The sequence below is a fragment of the Artibeus jamaicensis genome, unplaced genomic scaffold, assembly GCF_021234435.1.
Source record: "Artibeus jamaicensis isolate MK-2021 breed Jamaican fruit bat unplaced genomic scaffold, CSHL_Jam_final contig_384, whole genome shotgun sequence".
NCBI classification, from domain to species: domain Eukaryota; kingdom Metazoa; phylum Chordata; class Mammalia; order Chiroptera; family Phyllostomidae; genus Artibeus; species Artibeus jamaicensis.
Window position 1 is genome coordinate 15322778 of NW_026521810.1, and position 23310 is coordinate 15346087.

Sequence of the window (23310 nt, forward strand, 5' to 3'; positions counted from 1 at the left end):
AGACTTGAATTCACACACTAAGTGGATATGGTAGGCAGAGCAAAGGTCTCAGACATGTCCTGATCCCCGGAACCTGAGAAGATGCTAGTTGATATGGAAAAAGGAACTTGGCAGATGTGATTAAACTAAGGGTGATGGGAGGGGGAGATTATCATGGACAAGCCCGTGGACCCGGTGTGATCACGGGGGGCCTTACAAGAGGGAAGGCAGGAGGGTGGGAGGCGGAGAAGGGGCTGTGACGACAAAAGCAGCTTGGACTGATGCACTTTCTGGCTCACAGGGGACTAGCAGCCCCAAAGTTTTAACGTTTTCAATTCTATCATACCATCTAGTTTTTTTTCCTTTCGCTTTTGTTGAAGAGTCTTTGGACAAAGATCCTAGCCCAGCAGGCTGCTGCTGCCTGGCAGGGAAGCTGTCTGAGGGTATTTACCCTGATGGGTTACATGCCGCCCTTCACAGCACCGGCAAGTCTGCAGAGGCTCTGATGCAAACATGAAATTTAATAACCATGTCTGTGCCTCAGAGAGTGTAATTCCATAACCCTAGAAACGGAACTTACTAAGATGCATTTCCACATTGAGATCAGAATTACAATTGGTGGTAAAATGTTAACAGGATATAAGGAGTAAATTAAATAAGGTGTAGACATTTTTATGGTGTTAAATTTGTGGGAGCTTCAGCAGAATGGGTCAGTGGGAGGTTGCTGTTATAATGGTCACATCGTGTGGTCACAATTGTGAAATGGAAGCATGACTGACACTCTGTGGTAGCAACCCAAATTATAAAGAGAGCCAAAAAAAGTAGGTTCTTCTTGACAAAAGTATAAAGTAAGCTGAGAGATGATGATGATGATGATGATGATAATGATAATAATAATATTTGATCCATATTGCAAGAGTGTCAAACATGTCACAAATACACCTGGTCATCAGTGCTGACCAGAAGGAAGGGGCGAGGGCGTCACAAAATATTAGACTCTTAAAGGCAACAATCACTTTAAATGACTGTAAAGTCTTTTTGTTTGCTTTTAAAATTTTGTGTTCTACCTGGTTGAGTAGCTGCTCGAAGAGCATTGGGCAGCCGGTTCACCTTCCTCATGATCTCTTTCCAGGACTTATCCACCTGAAGGAACATCTTGGCCTCGGCGGGCAACTGCCTCTGAATATCTGGAGCGTTAAAGATACTTTCTAGGTAGAGCCAGTTTCTCTGGCAGTTCAGCCACTCTTCCTGGGAGAAAAACACAGACATTATTGAATTTTAACCCCAAATTTGAAGCGTTCGGTTACATTAAAATTAATTATGTGGAGATTCACTGTATCTTTTCCCCTTTGGGGTCTCACAAGTCCATTGAAATAAAACCTTCTTAAAGGGTCCAAGACTCACCTCAGCCTGATTTCAGCCAATTTTCTACTGAGTAGAGTCATAATGAATCTGCTGTGTGGCAATCAGAATGGACCCAGGGAAAGAGAATTAATATGCCCACAGTAGACATTTAGGGGTAGGGGGCCCGGAGCAAGATGCTTATTTAAAGAAATGAAGGGTTGAGAAGTGGTGAGTTTAGTGACAATTTCCAAATACAGGGTCCCATAAGGTAGGTTTACAGTTGTGACTACACAAAACAGTCTATTGTTGAATTATTTTTTAATTTTTGTATCATTTTCCCTTATGAACAACTATAAACACACTTTTGCCTCACCCTGTATAGAAAGTTATCAAGAACAATTTTTTTCAATTATATGTATATTCTTCCCTCTCTCCTTTAAAAAAAAGAAATAGGATTCATTTTTTTCAATCAAAAAAGTAAAACCTGCTTGTGACAATACATGTGGCACATACATGAACGGGAAGAAGAAGAACATCACTCATTGCTTCTCCTCTTGGAGACAATCACTGTTACCAAAGAAACCGGAAATGCAGTGTCAGAACCGAAGTCTAGACCTCACCCTTCTCCATGCCTCCGGCCCCAGAGCCATGAAAAAGTTTCTTACTCCTTGCTCTGGATTTGGGGGTTACTTGTAAGCCTTAATGTCACAATCGCTCCCTGCTTTATCTCAGCTCTCACACTGTCTATTCTCTGAGAAGTCTGCGCTAATCAGCACTGGATTCTTTTAAGGATCCCCAAGGAGGGTTAGCAACAGGGGAGTGGGAGGAGGAGAAGGGGGGAGAAGGTACAGAAAATAAGTAGCATAGACAGTAGATAGAAAATAGAAGGGGGGGGCAAGAATAGCATGGGAAATATAGAATCTAAAGGACTTGAGACACATGGTCATAAACTAAAGGGGGGAAATGGTGGGGATGGGGGGTAGGGTGGAGGGGAATGAAAGGGGGAATAGAACAACTGTAACAGCATAATCAATAAAAAATTTAAAAAAAACACATTGTTTTCTTTGATTTATAGTCTTTGCCTTCATAGGGCTCAGCCATCAGTACAGAAGGCTGGACAGGAGTCAGTTTATAAAGTGTTAAGGTGGAGATACTCCTGAAACAGATCTCTATGAAACCAAGTTGGAACAAATTGTCTTTTCTTACTAGTGTATTTATTATTTCACAGATAAATCTTCATATTAGAATGGATAGGAACCTAAACGTAATTAAATCAATCTAAAAATCTGAAGTCTAAGAAAGAGATTGGATGGGAACAAAGTGAGGTTGGTATAAGTCTCTGTTTTGCTGTGGGATAATCTGAGGTAGAAGAAAATAAGAAGGAGGTGTGTGCCACAAGGAAAGCTGCTAAGAAGACTACAAGCAACAGTGAGTGATTCTCCAGTAAGTATGAGGTTGTTGTGGCCAGACTCTTAAGGTGGCTCCTAGGATCTGGTGTTCTCACCCTTACGTGATTCCCCTCCCCTTGCATGTTGGGTGCTTGCTTCCACCCATGTAGACTATGGCAAAGCTAATGGGATGTACACAATTATGTGCGCATTAGTCTTGCCAAAGGCTTTCTCTTCCTTGCTAGATTGATGAAGCAAGTTGTCATGCTGGGGAAAGTCCGCATTGGAAAAAACAAAGGAGCAACTGTGGATGACATGTAGGAGTTGAGGATGGCCTCCAGATGACAGCTGGCAAGAAACTGAAGGCTGTAGTCCAAGAACTACAAGGAAATAATTTCTGCCAACAACCTGAGTGAGCTTAAAAGTGGATCCCTCCTTAGCTGAACCTCTGATGAGAACCCAGTCCTGGAGCACCTCTTCATGGAACCCTGGTGAGACCTTACGTAGGAGACCCAGTTAAGGCACCACTGAACTACTGACTCACAGAGACTGGGGTATAATAAATGTATATTGCTTTATGTCACTAAGTTTGTAGTATTTTGTTTCACAACAATTATGACTAATAAAAGGTGATGGGGTAATCTTGTAAAGAAGAGCTTAATATATTTGCATTTTTTTTTACATTCTGAACATTGACATCATCAATTAAATATTACAGCTAGGCTATACAATATTTAAATGATTGAACAGCTGATTTCTAAGGTCCAGTGGCTCTCCAGTTCTCTGAGTCCCTGAACTGAAATTTTCCTTACTCACCAGTGTTTGATTAAACAAAGCAAGCTGTTTCTGCCAGTCATCCACTCGAGTTTTCAGTGGACCAACATAACGTGATGAGGCAATGGTTGCAATGTTGATGGTACTGTCATCAAGAAGGACCTTTAAAGAAAAAAAAGAGAAAATAATGCAACATTATATGTTTGTGCTGTCAAACTTAATTATAGATATTTAGTCCCAACAGTCCATTTGAAATCCACCTTCTTGAATGAATAGCTCAGCCCTTCCTACCGGTTCCTCCCCACACAATTCCCTCCCAAATCCCATTTTTTATGGCTTCTATGGCTTACGACCTGGTGTCATGTTCTCTCAAATGTCATAAAGGATGCCTGACTGCCAAATCTCTGTTGTTTCTGTAATTATGTATGGCACAAGTTTTTGTTTTGTTCAACACTCTTCTCTCTCTCCCCCTACTTTAGAGTATCTGCAAACTTCTTTACACTACTTTATTTCCCAAAAGTACTTGAAACTAGCCAAAGACAGCACAATTAGCTGTCTTTTCTATCCAGTGAAACATCACTTTCCTACAAAGTATCTTCAGGAAGAGGGAAATTGAGTTCACTCGTATCAAGCTCTGAATGATTACAGACAGTTCTTTCTCTACCTCCCATCCCTCTCCCATCTTACACTATAGCAACCCTCACAGAACATATGCATTTTTAAAAAATGTGTCTGGTGATCTAAAGAGTTTCAATCGCTCTATTTAAATTATAAACTTTTTGAGAACAGAAGCTCCATCGCCTAGCATCACTTGACCTTATACTGACTGACTTTCACCTTGAATCTACTCTCCCACCCACTGCCCAGACTGACATGTGATATTGTTCTGCCAACCTATACCTGGCAAAGCCATTTCATCTCCAGTTCTGGCCTGGATGCACCCTACAGACCAGGGCTCTGCTATAGGGGACCGATCTTCAAGGCAATGGCGAATGTAGCCCAGCCCCTGATTCAGGAAGCTGATAGGAGCAAGGTGGCACACAGAAGCTGGGCCCACAGATCGGCTTTCCCATGGGGAACCAGGCCTGCATTTTACCTGGGCTGCTATGAAACTTGCTTTTGCTAAAACTCCCTCACTCTGAATTGAGGCAGGAAATATTTATTGCATATCTTTAAAGTAACTTCGTAAAGTCTGTGCTAAAACTTCCAAAGAGGGAGGGTAACCAGTTTAAGCACTTTCCCCCTTGCATTTGCAACATCCTTTTTTTTGAAGTAACCAGCAACATCCTTTCCTTTATTATCTGTAAAAGGGAATCACCTAAAACAAACCTGAGCATAGTGAATGAGGACCATCCTCAATGTAATGTGCACAGAAAAGCAATAAAAGCCTGTCCAGGGAAGGGTCAGGGCCCTCTCACTCAGAGAGTGGCCACGCGGTCCCTTTTTCTCCACAGGACTTCTGCGGTCTGTGTGAATTTGTTGCATCCACAACACATGGACCCCACTGGTTGGAATCTGCATCACTTTGCTTTTTAAATTGAGCTGTAAGAACTTGATGCCTTTGCTAAATAAACGTGTCTTTGGATTTTAAGTCACTAAGAATATTCCAACACACAGGTTAGACTTGCCTTCTTTTGTTATTTATAGAGCATGGCTATATATTCCTAATCTCAAAAAAATCAAGTGAATTTAACTTCTTAATGCGCTATAAACCTGACATACTCATTCATGTTTCTTTGCCTCATTTAAAATATATATTTTATTTATTTATTTTTAGACAGAGGGGAAGAGAAGGAGAACGAGAGGGAGAGAAACATTCAAGTGTGGTTGCCTCTCAAGCAACCCCTACTGGGGACCTGATCCACAACCTGACTAGGAATAGAACCAGCGACCCTTTGGTTTACAGGCCGGCACTCAATCCACTGAGCCACACCAGCCAGGGCTCTCTGCTTCATTTAAATGATTTGAAATATCTTTTATTCTCATCTATGTCTATCAAATCCTCTTCACCCTTTAAGGTCCAGCATGTCTTAGCTGATCAAGGAAGGATTCTTTGATCACTTCTGCCATTAATGATCTCTTTGCTTTTCTAAATTCCCCAACAGTTATCAACTACAGGATTATATTCCTACATATATAAGCCATTTTTATTGCTTTGCTGAATATTTCGTGTATAAGCATTTTGTCAATTATTCATACTAATATTTATTTCCCAATTAAATTTTTCTTATTTAGTAATTCTCATAATTCAGTTGTTTATCATAATCTTCCATAAGAGAATTAGGACTAGGTCTGGCCAGAACCTTCACCATAAGTTTTAATAATTCAGTTACCTACCTGTATGTCATCTGTGCCGCCTAAGATAAATACATCTTTGGAGTCACGGTGAGGGAGAATGACAAATTCAGTCGTTTTCCAAGAATCTTCCACCTTAGAAATAATTCAAATCTTGGAATATTAAGTTCATTTGAGTTCAGGTATTTAATAAGTGCATATGAAATGGAATAAATAAAGAGCGTCCCAGACAAGAAAAAGCTAGAATTCATAGCCACCAAACCAGTGTTACATGAAATGTAAGAAGAAGATGAAAAAAGGTAAAAAATATGAGAAACATATGGTAATAAGTACATATCTATGAACTCAATCTAGAAAAACAAAATGAATGAGCAGAATAAAAACAGACTTATCGATACAGAGATCATACTGACGGTTGCCAGGTTGGAAAGGGTGAGGGTTGGGTGTAAAAAGTGAAGGAGTTAAGAAGCACAAACTGGTTGTTACAGAACAGTCATGGGGACGTAACAGCAGGGAATGTAGTCAACAGTATTCCAATAACAGTGTTTGGTGTCAGATGGGTGCAGCTTATTGGGATGATCACTTAGTAGGTTATATAATGTCTAGTCTCTGAGGAGTACACCTGAAACTAATATAATAATGTATGTCAACTGTAATTGAAAAAATTTAGAAAAATTATCTGAAAACTCCACAATAATCCCATTCTTCTCCTTTACTGCTTTTAAAATTCTAACAATCATTTGCTTAGTTAAATGACACTGATTTACTGAATTTCATTGAGTAATGATATATATGAATAATGTGATACTTTAATGTATATTTCCTATCACTTCATGCTTCAATTAAAAGAAAAAATATTTTTATACAGGTGATTGATAGGTATGTGTAAATTTTTAGGGTAAAAATGTAAGTATTCTAAGTAGAGAAGTCTTCTCAATGGGCTTCTCATTTCACAGTTAGTTCTCTAGTAGTTTGAAAGATAATGTATTTTGATATAAAAGATATTCTTTGGTATAAGAATGCAAATTTCAAACTTTGTTGTCATTAGGTTTATGTTGGGCTATAAGCTAAGTAGAGAGAAGATATTTATAATGTATAATAATAGTGATAATGATAATAAATGTAACAAAACAACAGAAGGATGCCTGATAATGAGAGGGTGAAAGCTGCAATGTTGAAAAATCTATCCAGATAAACCAAAAGTTGGTGGTATGAAAACCTGTACATTACCTGATAAAAGAATATGATTTTTAGATTTACCTTTTTAAGAATTGTTTCTAAGGCAGCTTCTCCAGAAGCCTGTCCAGAAATGTCCTGGATTTCTTCAGCAAAGTCAAAAACATGCAACTCGGAGAGCCGCTCTAAGGTCAGTGGAGTTTCAAGGTCCACTAGAGTGGCGTCTACTGTATGTTCAATGGCTGTCCAATGTCTAGGCTTCAAAGTTGGGTTCCTCAGGTCGACAATAACCGGAAGCTGGAAAACAAACACTGTTAGAGGTGCCAAGCTTTTCATCTTCAGGGCATAGATTTTAATTCGAGAGACCTGGAAAGAACACCACTTATACTCTAACAACAACAACAACAATAACAAACTGAACAAACTGCAAATTAATGACCTGTATTGAACCCATAAGAAACCTAAGTTGAAAGGCAATCGACTAACTGGAAATCTGGTGACAGACAGGTATCCACAGTTTTCTCCACAAAACGAAACGGAACCCGAGAATTCGATTATCTAGGACAGATGTCTTGAGCTGACATTTAAGGGAGTAGGAAGACAACTAAACTTAAAGTATAAATTGCTGAAGAATGAGTGTAGGGTCATACGAGAATGCGAAGTACCTGGGCACTACAAATATAGAAGTGTTCATAGAAGAGATTGAGGAGACTCCTAAGAAAACCAACTTTATGGTGCTGGCAGGGGGAGGAAAGAGCAGCCACTTTTGTAACTAACCAACCAATCTCTCCTATCTGCAAAAGACTTAATGTCTGAGAAGGGGGCAACAAAAACTCTCAACCAAGGTATCAGTGATAGCTCATTGTAAGTGTTTTGTATATATCTGGAGATACAGAATATTAAAAAGAAGCAAACCCACTGGAAAGGGACAGAAAGAAATATATTTTAGGCTCATCACTACATTTGGAGGAGGGGAAGGAATGCCTGTGAAGGTAACAATTCTGAGAACAAGGGACACAATGCCTCGTTAATACAGAGACTTAATCAGAATATGAGGCAATGCCACTCCTCATTTCTGCTACCAACCTAACAAGTACTGAGTGAAAAAAAAACACTGGTATACAAAGTGGAAAGTTTCAAGAGACAGATTCTCTCTGTGCACAACACAGGGAGGGTACAAGGTCAGGGGAAACAAACAGAAACAATGATCTTTGGCAAATCAGCCCAAACCCTAAACACAGGTGTTTAGAACAATTTAAAAGCTGTGGTATATTAAGGGTAGCTATAGAAACATCAAACCTCAAATACACCCCAGTTCATAATTAGATATAACATAACATGCCACACAAAAAGTCAAGTGGAAAGAAAGGCATTATTTACTATATTACATAAAATATAAAATATTGGGTTTATAACCAAAATTTAAGAAGTATATTAAAGGGCAAGACAAACATCCAAGAGACCAAGAATCATCAGAACCAGACTCATATATGACACATGTGTTTGAATTAACAGGAAACTTAAAATGATTGTGATTAATATGTTAATGGTTTTAATAGAAAAGGTGGACAGAATGCAAGATCAGATGAGACATGTTAATAGGAAAATGGAAACTGTATTAAAAAATTAAACAGATGTTAAAAATGAAAGATAGTGGTAAAGATAAAGAATGCCTTTGATGAACTTGACACAGCCACAGAATCAGTTAACTTGAAGATGAATGAGTAGAAACTTCCCAAACTGACATACAAAGAGAAAAATTAGTGTCCTTCCCCACCACAAAGTTGTAATAGAACATGAAAAAGCAATGACAGAATATGTAATAGAAATCAAGAAGGATAAGAGAGATAGAAAACAGAGCCCAAGAGATATTTGAAGAGATAATGACTGCATTTTTTAAAAAATTAAAGACAAACCAAACCAGAGACCCAAGAAATTCAGAGAACCCCAAGCAGGATAAATACAAGTCACAAATAACAACAATGACCCCCCCCAAAAAAAACAACCCAACCCCCTCCAACATACATGTAGGCATATCACATTACAAACTGATAAAAACCAAGACAAAGATAAAATCTTGGAGGCAGCCATACTTCAAGAGAAAACCATTTATCTACAGAAGAACAAGAAAAAGAACTGCAGCTGACTTCTTGTTAGAAACCATACAAAGCAAGAAAATAATGAAAGGCTATTCTAAATTTCTGGAAACAAACAAAACCTGTCAACTCAGAATTATATACCCAGTGAAAATACCACTCAAAATAAAAAATAACTTTTTCAAAACAAAAATTTAGGGAATTCATTGTTAGCATGCCTACTCAATAAAAATATTAATGAAAGTTCTTCAGGAAGAATGAATATGCTGTGAGTCAGAATTCATACAAAGAAATAAAGAGCAATGGAAATGGAATAAAGGTAAAATAAATTTTATTTTATTTCCATTTGTATTGTCTTAAAAGATTATTATATAAAACAAAAATAATTATAATTTGGTATGTCTATAATATAAGTAAAGATAAAATACATGATGTTAGCACAAACATTAGATAAACCATGGTAATCTACATAATGGGATACTACTCAGCGATAAGAATTAATGAACAAAGAAATCTTTTAAAAAATTCTAACTCACAGAGTTGTACAACTACCACCACTATCTAATTTACATTACCCCCAAAGGAGACCCACACTCATTAACCATCACTGTCCTCTTCTCCTCCTCCGCAGTGGCTGGTACCCATTCACCTACTTTCTCTCTCTAGGAGCTTCTCTGTCCTAAACATTTCATATCATTGACATCATGTGCTATGTAGTTTTTTTTGTGACTGGCTTCTTTCATTTAGTATAACATTTTCAAATTTCATCTATGCCTTAGCATATATTAGTACTTTATTCATTTTTATTGTTGAATCATATTCCATGATATAGATATATTTTGTTCATTCATTCATTCATTGGTTGATGAACATTGGTGTTTCCTCCCACTTCTGGCTCTTATGAATGATGCTGCTATGAAATTCATATATGAGTTTTTGTGTGAACATATGTTTTCAATTTTCTTAGGTATATACCCTAGGAGTGGAATGACTTGGTAATATGTTAACTTATGTTTAACATTTGAGAAACTACCAGACTATCTTCCAAAGAGGCAGTACCACCTTATAATCTCAACAGAAACACATGAGGGTTCCCATTTCTCCAGATTCTCACCTATAATCTGTTTTTCTGAACACAGCCATCCTGGTGGGAGCAAAGTGGTACCTTATTGTGGCTTTGATGTGTATTTCCCTGGTGACTAATGATGTTCAGCATCTTTTCATGTACCTTCTTTGGGCAGATGTGTATGAACTCCTTTGCTCATTTTAAAGAGTTTTTTTGTCTTTTTATTTTGGTGTTATAAGAGTATGCTATGTATTCTGGGTATGAGTGCACAGATACATTTTATATACATTTTTATAAGTGAATGATGCCAGACCCCAAAGGTTCCATGTTGTGTTAGTCCATTTCTATCATTCTGGAAAAGCAAACACTACAGAGGCAGAAGACAGATCAGGGTTTGCCTGGGGTTGGGATGGAAGACAGAGCTGACTACAAAGGGACAACATAAGGGAATTTGAGGCTGGGGGTTGTGAACTATTCTGAACAATACTGTTGTGCTGGATACACAGCTCTTCCCAATTGTATAACCCCATAAAACTGTATACCACAAAAAAAGACTTTTACTGTACGCAAGTTAAAAAAAACCCAACCAGGAGTTCCAAGGAACAAAAGATGGGATGCAGACTGTGATAAGGGAACTTGTTTACAATAGTGTGTTATAAGCACCCTTCAGGTTGATAAGGAAGAATGAAATTGACTTAAGTAACTTTCGAAAACCATTTTGTCGAGGTCTCATAAGGCTACAGGAGAAAAAAACTGCAAAAACACTCTTTAGTAGGGAACATTTGCTTCTCATCGTCCCCTGAGCTTTGCTTACTCTTTTTACCCATGTCTTCTTTTAGTCCTTTATCTCTTTTTAAAAAATAAAAAAAAAACGGATTAAAAGGGTAAAAATAATATCCCCTTCCTTCCCATTTCAAGTGCTGGTCCATTTCAAGCAGTGATTGTTTTCAAAGAGCCAGCCCTGCACACTTGGCTTCCCAGGCTTCCTCACATCACAACACACCTTGAAAACTGGCCTATTTGGTGCAGAGGTGTGAACGGGCAAGGCTGCCCTAGCCTCCTCCAACTGTCTACAGGATGAGAGGATCAGTGTCTTGGCACACCCCCAACCCACTCCTGCGTTAGCTCCCCTACCACTTGGGGAACTGTTGCTCTGAGTGCCTCTTCTAACCAAGGCATTCAGCTGCCTGGTTCCGCCAGCTGAAGATAGGAATGCAGTCTGCGCTTGGCAAAAATGGAATTGGTCCACTCTTTCCTCTCTTTGCAAAGCCGACTCATTTAAACGGGATAGTTCTCAGCGTTGGTATCACTACCATCAAGCAGTAACTTACTGACAAAAGTTTGAGAAAGAATTTCTACCAAACTTACCCTTTCTCTCATTTTTTCCACCTTTTGTTTTAGCTGGGGCACTACACTGTTGGGTGGCAAGCCCTTTTCCAACTGAGTCACAAATTTGGCATATTTGGAAACTTGACTGTTTAGGACATCTGGATCCAGGCAGTCAAATTTGGACTAGAAAATCAGGGGAAAAGAAGAAGTTAAGGCATATGATAAAACACAAGCTTGAAATAGTGAAAATTTTAACTTCACTTGGATTTTCTAGTAGTTAAATAGTTAATCCAAGTCAACTCTCTACTTTTGGAAATGGCTTTACTTATTGAGATTGCCAGTGGCCTATCAGGCATCACTTGGTCATGCTTTTCATGACCTGGTCCCCATCATCACGTGCAGTATTCCTGAGGGCCGACCCTCGTAAGGAGATATAAATAGTTAATTTTTACTCTTGCTAACTAGAAATTTTTCACCTAGTATTTTCCTATTATTAATGTACCCCTTTAATATAAATGACTTAAAGGTGCTCCCCAAATATGCATGTATCTATAAATATATTTCTCAGTTATATAAACATATGTGTACACATATATTGATATGTAAGACGGTCATATGGACTGAAGGCTATAGAAAATTTGTAAAACTTTCATTTGTTTCCAGAGTCAACATTTTCTTTCCGGCCCCTAATGGGTACCTCTGTGTGAGTTCAGGGGAGCGAGTTCACCACTCACACAGAGGTGGTGAGTCCACCCCACTGTGGAAGCTGTTGCTCTGGTGGTTATCAGAAAACGCTCTAAACTTCTTTATTTTGCATGAAATTATAGCACAGCATATTTTACTGAAATTAAAAATATACCAGATTGTTAAAAATTATGATTGGTATTATTAGAACTTTAAGTTTAATTAAAACAAAAATGATCTAAGAATTGAGGCCTTTTTATTTCTTACCTTTAACCACTCTTCCTGGAGCTGATCCCACTCAGACAAAGAATCCCAGAGCAATTGCTTGAGCTTCACCTCAGCACTGACTTCTTCCAAGTCTTCAAACTTAGAAACTTCTACCTTTAAAATGTAATAAACCAAATACACTATTTAATTTTCAGATAGAAATACCTTATGTTGTCCTCCTATTAGTAATTCCTGATACAGTGACTAAACAGATATGGGGGGGGACAGAAAATGAGGAAAGAAAAAAAGAGATGGAAACAGAAAAAAATCACGAAACCCATGTAAATTCAAATTTCCATCTGAGTGACAAAATATAACTCTTTATATTTCCTTAAAACTTAAATATTCTCCAAAGACATAAATATCACAAGAGTACCATGGGCATTCTTCCTCAAGTTGGGTCATACATGCATATACATTCCTTCCTTTTGGGGAAAGCAGATGGACCTTCAGAGGCTGAAGACTGGTTTCTGTTAGGGCTTATGTTCTTAGATGGTAGAAGAGGAAGATGTTTGTGCAGCAGCTGGTGAAGTGGATGGGGTGATTTAAGATGGAGAGGACAGCCGGTGTCTGACTCTTTTTTAACCCCACGGGCTGTATATGACACCTATAGAGAGAAACGTTGCAGGAAAGTCTGAAGAAGCTGTTTTGGTGAAGTGTTTTAAGGCTTCCTTGGCCTGGAGGGGAGGAAATAAATCTCCAGGGGGTTGTTTGTACAGAAATTGTGAGCCCTGTGATAAGCTACGGCTTTGAACTTTGCATCTAACAGCAGCAGCGTGCGCATTCTTTGCAAGTGCACCGTGGAACATTCCCAAAGAGAGGTCATACAAAAGGCCACAAAACAAGCCTTAGGAAATTTAAGAAGATTAAAATCATACCATGTATCTTTTCCAACCACAATGGTATGAAGCTAGGAATCAACAATAGGAAGGCTGGAAAATTTACAAGTGTGTGGAAATTAAACAACAAATTCCTGAACAACCAATGGGTCAAAGAGAAAATCAAAGAGAAATTTAAAAAATGGCTTGAAACAGAGTAACATGACAACATAGCACACCGAAACTTACCGAATGCTGCAAAAGCAGCTCTGAGAGGGAAGTTTATAGTAATAAATGTATATATTGAGAAATAGAAAGATTTCAAATAAACAACATACACATGAAGGAGCTGGAAAAAGAACAAGTTAGACCCCAAGACAGGAAATAATGAAGATCAGCATGGAAACCAGTAAAATGGAGACTAGAAAAATAGAAAAGATCATCCAACAGCAGCAGCATACACATTCTCTTCAAGTTCACCTGAAACGCTCCCAAGGGTAGATCATATGAGAGGCCACAAAACAAGTCTTAGAAAATTTGAGAAGACTGAAATCATACCATGTATCTTTCCAACCACAATGGCATGAAACTAGAAAGCTACAACAAACTTATCTTAGTTTCAAGGAGATATTTTTTTAAAAAAGATCAACACAAATGACAAAATTTTAGCTAGAGTAAGAAAAAAAGAATGCTCAAATAAATGCAATAGAAGAGAAGACATTATAACTGATACCATGGAAATAGAAAGGACCGTAACACACTGCTATGAATAGGTATATGACAACAAATTTGTTAACCTATCAGAAAAGGATGAAGTCCTAGAAACATATCACCAAAAAGACTGCATCAGGAAAAAGAAGAAAATCTAAACAGGCCAATAATGAGTAAGGAGGTTGAATCTGTAACCAAAAACTTCTCAACAAAGAAGAGGCCAGGACCAGACGGCTTCACTGGTGCGTTCCACCGAACATTTAAAGAGGAATTGATGCCAATCTTTCTCAAACTTTTCCAAAAAAAAATTTAAGAGGTGGAACACTTCCAAGCTCATTTTACAAGACCAGAATTACCCTGATATTAGGGGTCTAGCCCTATCTTCATGAACAGTTAGAAATTATTTCCTAGTCCCATTAGGCCTTCACTTCTATCTCCCAAATGCCTGAGAGCTTCAGAAGCAAAATTGAATGTAAGGTGATTATAAAGCAAGAATTAGTCAAGTATAAATACAGTGTGTGGAAGGAAGGGAACACCCTCCTATTTCAGGCACTGGCTCAGGCAATGCTTTCTGATCCACAGAGTGTCCATCCGTTAGTTGTAGCTTTTTATCAAGCAGTATTTCTCCCATATCACACTTCCGACCCCAGTACTTTCTTATCTTGTAGGTCAGTTAACTCAACCTGAGAACAACATCGCACCCAGTTCTCTCATGCACAAACCTCCTGCCTCAAGCATTGCACTAGTCACATTGTGCAGTGCCCAGCTCATTAAGTTATCGGTTGCTCCACCAGCCCCTGGGCTCTGGAGCAGACAGCTCCTAAGACTACTTTCTGGCCATCTGTGTGGGGTTCTGGAAGAGATGTATGTGTTCCCATGCGAAGTCCAGGCACTCCCCTAAGACTTTGGGAGAGACTAATGACACCCACGTTGCTGGTGGCCCCCTTGGTTTTGACCCTAGAAATCTTTTCTATTCTCTTTTCATTTTGGTCTCCCTAATAGCTGTTTAGAGCACTATATCTCTCTCATTTCTCTTCATTTTTGCTTTTGAGGCATATCTTTTAGCCTTTCAATCTATCCTTTGGATCCATGTATATACCTTGGCTTAGGAAAATTCTCTTCTGTCACCAAATTGGTGCATCAAACTGGAGCTAATCAGGCAATATTCATAGAATCATAACACATACATGGGTGTAAAAGAAACTTGAATATTAGGAAAGTAATTGACCACATTTAAAAATCCATATACACTTTAACATAGAAATTATGGTCTGTGGTCTGAGGGTTTATCTACCATTCACAATTACTTTTTTATAAGGAAGATATTTTGTCTCTAATGTGTACTAATCCTTAAACAGATTAACATGAAAACACGGTGCACCAAAACCTATGGAATGCAGCGAAAGCAGTCCTGGGAGGGAAGTTTGCAGTAATGAATGCATGAGGCAGAGAACACATCATTTTGTTTCAGACCATCCCAGTAGAGTGACCAGCACACGGGTGTCCAAACATTAAATGTTTACAGTCACACTGTTAAAAGTGCTTGTGCATCACTGTCATTGCTACGCACATGCTTTAAAAACACATGGAGAATTACTATTACCTTAAAATTTTTCTGATAAGATTTGTATTGAAATGCACGTTTCTGAAGATCATCTAGAACTAATTGAAGATCATTCAACGTGGACTTTATTTTGTCTTGATCAGCATTAATATCCAAAATCTGTGGGTCCTGTAAAATTAAGATAGTTTTTGATGAGTCATTCCTGCTTTGTGATGTGGACCATGACTTTAAATTAATTAACGCACATTTTCAAAAAACATTTTTCTAGTTCTATTCTCACTCTGATTTTTAGAAAATATGTTAAAATGATTGCTTTTCCTCAATTTTACAGCAATGTACACATGCTGTGAGAAGTGCAGAAATGCACAAAGAAGTGCCACGGGGATGACAACGTTTTTAAATAGCACCTAATATATTTCCCCTCGTCTGTTTTCATTTCCTATACTTTTTCAACAAACATGATTTTAGGTAAGGACAATTGAATGCAATGGGGAAAAGAAGGAAGAGACTATAATACAAGAAATATTCCCATTTTATAACAAAGAAAACAGAAACCCTTTGCATTCTGAGAGGGAGGAAGAGAAAAAAGGAGAATAAATAATAAATAAGCAGACACATTTTCTGGCTGACCCGTGGGGCTGAAACCCTACCCAGTGAATGGGAATGGGAAAGTTTAGGAATGAAGCAGAAACACCTAACTAGGTTTGGGAGAATCTGAGAAAATTGGAAGAGTCTGAGAACTATTCTAGCCGCAGCTTGGGGAAGCCATTTATCCCATCTCTGATACATCATGGCCCTGCATTCAAAATGGTAACAGGCTCCTGGCTAGAAAAAGCTAAGTGAAGTGTACAGGTGGAGGGGCTTGGGTTGACTCTCTGGTGCCTCATGGAGTGGTATGTAGGCAGTCATGAAGTTCTCATGGGCCTTGATTCTGGCAGTGGGAGCTGCTGAAAGAACTAGTGGACCAGAGGAAGTCTGAAGTCAGGATTCGAAAGTCACAGATTGAGGCTACAGACTATGGCAGAAATGACAAGTGCAGCAGTGGGGGCTAGTATGGTACCTCAAGGACCAGGAAGGACTCTCAGCTAACAGCTACTTGGGACAACCAGGCCCAGCCAAACTGCCCGGGAAGCCCAATGGTCCAGAGGGCAGCACAGGACTTGGATGTCCCTCCCCTCCATATCCACTGGAAGGAAATGCAGATTTCCCCTCATGGAGCAAGAGGTGGGAGGGGCTGGGGCAAGGGGATGGGAGCAAGAAATGCTCGGTGAGGAGTTCAGGTTTTGAACTACAATCTATCCCAAAGAGGCCTAATTAAAATAAAATAGACATTTCCAAGTGAAATAAATTGAGTTATTATAGAATGTTACATTTAGGTTTTTTCTCCAATTTTCTTTATCAACAGGAGTGGTGGTTATGACAGCAAGATGATACCATTTATGAAAATGGTGAAGTTGCAGTTCTTTGCTTAAATGTTCCTAGAAGCATTATTTACTATTGTTGAAAACTGTAAGCAATCCAATGTCCATCAACTGTGGAATGAATAATTGTGGTATATGATGAAATACTACATAGCAATGATTGTGGATGATAAGTTGCATCCGTACACAGCAACATGGATGGAACAAAATCAAATAAAGGGCACATTGCTGTAGGATTGTATTTTTGAATTTTTTAAAAACAATTTTTAAATTTATTTTTAGAGAGGGGAAGGGAGGGAGAAAGAGAGAGAAAAACATCAATGTGTGGTCGCCTCTGGTGTGCTCCCCACAGGGCACCTGGCCACACAACCCAGGCATGTGCCCTCACTGGGCATTGAACCAGCGACCCTGTGGTTCTCAGGCCAGCACTCAATCTGCTGAGCCACACCAGCCAGAGCTGTATGATTCTATTTAATTGAAGTTCATAAACAGGCAAAGCTATCTTACAGCATTAGAATTCAGGGTAGTGGATGGCTTTGGAGAGGAAGAAAGGGTTAGTGATAACAAGGGACACTGGGGAACATGTAATGTTATAGTTCCTGACATGAGCAGTGGATACATGGATGTGTTCACTTTCTGATAACTCACTGAGTTGTGTGGCTATTACAGTTACGTGCAGTTTTCTCTATGTGAAAATACAAAGGTACTTTAGTACATGATACATGCTAAGTAGACAACAAATAGCAGCCACTTTTTCATTCCCATGTCAATACATGTAAATGTATATTGTAATCTTTAATTCTGTATTGTATTCCTTTGAGTAGATGTCCCCTAACAATTTTATTAATACTTTGTTGATGAACATTAACTATTTCCCAATTATTCTGATTCGATTACAACTTTATATGGTTTTACACTCTGTGATGAGTTTTAGTCAATGTTAATAAAATAATGGATCATTACAAAATCAGATTTTCATGTATATGCTTCAGTTGAGAATCACCCAGATTTCTATTTTAAATTATTGAAAAATTCCCCTTGATATAAAGAAAAATTAGTGCAAGTTAACCAAATATTCTTCACCATCATTATTACTTTAAACTCTGCCTCTTTATAAATAGAAATTTTCTAATATGTGTTAAAAAACACCCCACTGTGACAATAGCTATAAAATATGCTAACAAGTTGTGAAAACACTTATTTGAGAATAATCAATCCAAGCCAGGAGAAATAAAATTAACTAATACATATATACTTTGGAATTTATTCAGCACTGTGAAGAGAGTTCAGAGAGTTTTGATTTTAAATAGAAGCTCAAAGGCCTTGTTAACTGGACAGAATAAAGCCATGTAAAACAAAAGTTAAATTGGAATAAAATGAAATAAGCTCCCTAAATGGTTCAATTAAATGTGGTAGTCAAGCTGAACATGTTGTTTAAAAAAATTTGTCCTTAACTTACCTGTGCCAGCAGCTTTACTTCATTCACTTCATTGGTCAGGTCTTCAAGATCTTTACCCAAATGCACACAAAATTGCTTGATGCTTGCTTCTCTGTCACCTACGGATTTATCGATAGCGTTCCGAACAGCGACGATGGATGGCTTCATAGTAGCAAAAACAGCAAAGTCTTCAGGTGGCGTGGGAACCTGATACTGTTCAATGAGCTTGTACATTTGCATCACCACATTCCCTTCATCTTCAAGGCTTTCAATCTAAATAGAAACATTTGTGGCTTGTTAAATATATCCGAGTCCTGTTATTCTCTTTAGGTTTTGTCTAACAGGAGATAGCCTTTGTGCAGCACGGACGTCACTCCATGCAGAGCAAGCACATGAGGCATGTGTTCAAGTGGCTGAAGTCAGCCCTGCCCGAGTAGCTCAGGTGGTTAGAGTTTAATCCCAATATACCAAGGTTGTGGGTTATCCCTGATCAGGGCACTTACAAAAATCAACCAATGAATGCATAAATAAGTGGAACAACAAGTTCATGCTCCCCCTGCTCAAATCAATAATGATAATAATTTAAAAAACTGGTTGAAGGTTGCTGGGTGATCTCTACTGGCATCGTTACAATACAGGTAATCAGGCCCATGAGGTAAGTTGTTCAGAGCTGAGTATAATTAGCATTATTCTTATAAATTTTTATTTTCTGCCTTTCTCTTTTGTTGTCTAGTAGCAATAAACAGCACCAATATTTAAGGTTTTCAGAGACCACACGTGCTGTGAGGATGCTCAGTTGTAGTACCAGAGCCCACAGTCCCGTGTGCTGACTGTGAGGTGCATGGGCCCGGCCCTGCCTGCACAGATTCAGAACTCCCATCTAGGGGGCCTACCACTACCCTTCAACACATATGTCTGCTGCCTCCCACTGACTGCTAAACATCTTCACTTTGATGCCCTGCCTTCAGTGAACAGTGTCTCTCCTAATTTTCGGACAAGGAACTCTTCAATTTTGGGGAACCCTCCTCTCTCCAATTCTGCCACATGGTTATAGGTAGAGCAGCCACATCCATATGACTTGACCTAACCTCCCGGCCACAGACGGAACCAAGCAGCATCAGACTGGGAGCCAGCAAACCCAGAGCAGTCTGGCCTCTCTCTTCAGCATAGGAAGAGTCAGACTGCAGCTGTTGGCAGAGGCTATTTGCTTTCATGTGGAAACAGAAAGCAGGTCCTTAATATGAGACTATAACTGCAGAGAGGCTTTTAGAGAAACGGTTCTCACCCTTTGGCGTGCATCACAGTCACCTTGGAAAGCTTGTTAAGACACAGGTCGCTGTGTTTTCTGACCCCAGAGTTTCAGATGTGGCGCTCTAAGGGAGCACCAAGGAATACGCATGTGTAACAAGTTCTCCATTACCCTTTGAGAAACACCATTCTAGAGAGGAACAGCGAGGAGAGATGGAAAGAGTCCTTTTGGTTCCCTAGGCTGTTTTAATCCCTGGTTTCTGTCCTTTCTAAAGGCTAGGCTCTTTAAATTCCAGAAGATAACCCTGCCAACCTAGAATAAATCTTCTCCTTTTCTAAGATAACCTAGTGAGTTTTTGTTACCTTTCAACCAAGTGTCTAACATCTTAAACAAATTATACATAGAACTAAAGTCCCTGTTCAGCAAGATCTGTTCCTCTTCCTTTGCTTCCTCTACTCCAGGTAAGCATATGTCCAGGTTTCTCTGAGACTGTCCTGGTTTTCATTTGTCCTGGAAGAGTCATTAATAGCACCTCTTTCACTCTCGAAAAAATGGCCTGGCAACCCTGTGATTACAAGGCCTTTCCCTACCCATAGTGATTAATGATACCACTATCTGCCCATTCACTGTAGAGAGATATCGAAGCGTTATCTCAGACTTCTCTTGCTGTTCCCTCATTCAGTTGTCCATTAAGTCCTTCCAATTCTACTTACTTAATGCCTCCAGAATCCCTTTCTTCTCTCCTATCCTTGAAAATACTGCTTTTGCTACATAATACCTCATACCCTTTCTCCATAGCTACATCCTGCTCCTGTCATGCTGCCTCAGGTCACTGCACACTTTCCACACTTCTTGGAATGCCTTCTGAATAGATGTGCTTTAGGACATAGCATACATACCCCATCCTCCACAGAGCCTAGGGCAAACCCCCCGGTCCTAAAACAATATCTTGTACTATGTCCACTGTATAATAACTGTCTGCTTTCATTCTGGACTGTGATCTCCTCCAAAGCAGATTTACTCATTGTTGTAATCCTTGTAACCCACTGAAAGCAACTCACTGCATTTTCTGCGTGTTCCAAAAGAAGCTGTTGGTGTGCAGAGCATCTCCCCAAGGGAGGCTGCTTTCTCAGCGCACCACCTACCAATGCAGAAACAGCCTCGAGGAGATGGGACACAGTCTGAGTTTTCTGTGTGGCTCATCAACTGTCCTGTTCTGGAACCGCAGAGTGAGAACAGTATAACCTCTGCAATGGGATCCTTCCTTCCTGTCGTAGTTCATATACAGGACGGGGGTGCCTAGAAGGGAGAGCTTTTCTTTCTGACTCAGTGGCTAGCTAGACTTGCAACATGGAACTTGGGAGTTGCTGGTGGCCATATTTGCTGCCATGGGATGAAGAACAAGGAACAACCTACTTGCAGAAGGAGATAAGCAGACCCCCAAGAAATGCAGAGAGGTGAGGTAGAGAGAGAGAGAACTCCCTAGGTTTCCTGCAGCTTTCTCATTCCTGCTTGTGCTAAGTTCCTCAGCCTGCTTACATTCTGGATGCACGTGGAGGGTGAGGGTGGTGAGTCCATGAAATGTCCTCAAGGCCTTAAATAAGGATCCCTGTTTTGGCCTAAGCTAGCTCAACTGGGTTTGGTTATTTGTGTATAGAGGCTTAATGACTAAAAATAATAATAAGTGCTTGGCACCTTTAGACTCTTGGGATAATGTATGAGTAAGCCTGAGGGAAAACCACAATCATCTGCTATTTGAGGAAGTGCTATTTCTTGAAATGAGAAACAAAATTGTTACTTTTATTGGCATATGAAACAGCCTTTACTAATTCTGTTAACAATGTATAACACTATTCAACTGTTAATGACATTTCACTTAATATATTTTTTAAAATATTTAAATATACCTTCAATTTTCAGAAAATAATTTCTCCCTCCTTCAAATGCCAAGTGATATGAATGAAAGTTTGTGAAAAAACTTATTAATGAAATTAATTCTAGATTTCCTGCCATAGCCTGAGAAGGAAATTGTTTCTAGAGAGAAAAAAAATATGGGAGACAAAGGACTGTGTGTGTGCGTGTGTGTGTGTGTGTGTGTGTGTGTGTGTGCAGAGGGGGGGTGTGGGAGGGAGAGAGAGGGAGAGAGAGGACCTCATCACTGCATCACTTGAGTCCCCACATCACTATTGTCTCCCCACCCCACCCCCTAAGGATGTTTTCCATTTCTAACAGTAAGTTTCCTGACTATTATGCAGATACAGCTTAAGGGTTGAGACTTACATTGTGACTGACATTTCGATCGCAATTCTATTACCATTTATCACAAATAAGAAACTGACTGAGAGCATTGGTGTTGCAGCCTGAGAACCAAATGTAGTTCCAGATCTGCCAGATACAAGTTCTTTGATCCGGGACAATGTAACCTATTTCAGTCCTTGTTTCCTCATCGACAGAGTAAAGATTATCTACACATCTTGAGTTGTTGTGAGAATTTAAAACGTAACGTATGTACAAGTGTGGTGCAATGCCTGACTAGCAGTACGAGACTCATCACTGTCAGCCGTCATCATCGCTGTGATGTGGGACGTCCACTCACTTTGTGTGGAAGTGTTTCTGACAGTTTCACAGCTGTGCCTTGACCTTCAATCCCTCGGGTTTTTTGTGTGTCTTCATTACTTACCACAAGATATGCAATATAGAGTTATATGAATCAACTCACCCTCTCCTGAATGTCGTCAAGAAATATTAAGCTGTTAACATATTCTATGGTGGTTGTTGGAACAAAGTCAAGTTTATACTCTGCATCTTGTGCCTCGGAGATAATGGCATCCACTTTTTTCTTGCTTTGGCAAGGAAGCATATAATTTAGCACCTAAGAAAGAAAAAGAAAATTAGTCCTAACTTCTTGAATATATTGTCATTTTATTATAGATTTTAGATAAATCCTAACTGAACATTTGTTAAATCAGCAAGTATTGGACGCAGCATTGTATATAAAGGGACATTTTTCACATGAAATCCCTACTAGTTAAATGAACCAGCAGGAAGATCAGGTTGTGAAGATCATTCCCAGAACAAACTAGATTGCACAGGTATTAAAAAGTTTGCCAAAATTCTCTGAAGTCTTGTCAGCATCTTTTCTATTACTCTGCCCTGTGCAGTGGACACTGTGGTGTCCTCCCCAGCATCAGTTCTACTCCTTTCATGTTGGGTGGTAGCCGTGTACTTTGGGGTAAGTGGATTGATTTCTCCTTCGGAAACAAAGGTGTAGTCTGGTAGATCACTAGGCAAATAGAAGGCTGGCTTCCTCTGGCTGATGTGATTGGATAAGGGTGGACATCTGACCTTAGCTGATTCAATGAGAAAGAGATCCAGTACTACTGTTTAAGGCTAAGAGAAATGGATGCTCAGAATCTCAATCTCTCTTTCTTTTTCGCTTTGTACATAAACAAGGAAATAATTAGCTTAAGGAGTTTTCCCCAGCCATTTCAGAAATGTAAGGGAATGCAAGCATTATGGGGAAGCTGGCACATCAGGAGGCTCAGTGAAGAGAATGGACAGAAATGGGTTCTTGGTAACACCACTGAGTAACTAGATGAAACCTGCCCGATGCCCATTCACCCTGAGTTTTAAATGCACAGCCTACAAATTTATTGATTGCTTAAGCCAGTTCGAGGTCTGTTTTCTTTGGCTTCAAACTGTTGAAATTGA

General features: G+C 39.3%; 1 protein-coding gene across 1 annotated transcript in view; it reads right to left on the reverse strand.

Moving 5' to 3' along the window:
* DNAH6 (dynein axonemal heavy chain 6) overlaps positions 1-23310 on the reverse strand; it is a 243147-nt gene that overhangs the window by 173421 nt on the left and 46416 nt on the right. The window contains exons 14-22 of the mRNA XM_053664561.1: positions 22319-22471; positions 18372-18623; positions 15531-15659; positions 12399-12512; positions 11487-11630; positions 7041-7253; positions 5823-5915; positions 3528-3647; positions 1047-1227 (exon numbers count right to left, since the gene is read on the reverse strand). Coding sequence (XP_053520536.1) covers positions 1047-1227; positions 3528-3647; positions 5823-5915; positions 7041-7253; positions 11487-11630; positions 12399-12512; positions 15531-15659; positions 18372-18623; positions 22319-22471 — 1399 coding nt within the window. The remainder of the gene's footprint in view (positions 1-1046; positions 1228-3527; positions 3648-5822; positions 5916-7040; positions 7254-11486; positions 11631-12398; positions 12513-15530; positions 15660-18371; positions 18624-22318; positions 22472-23310) is intronic.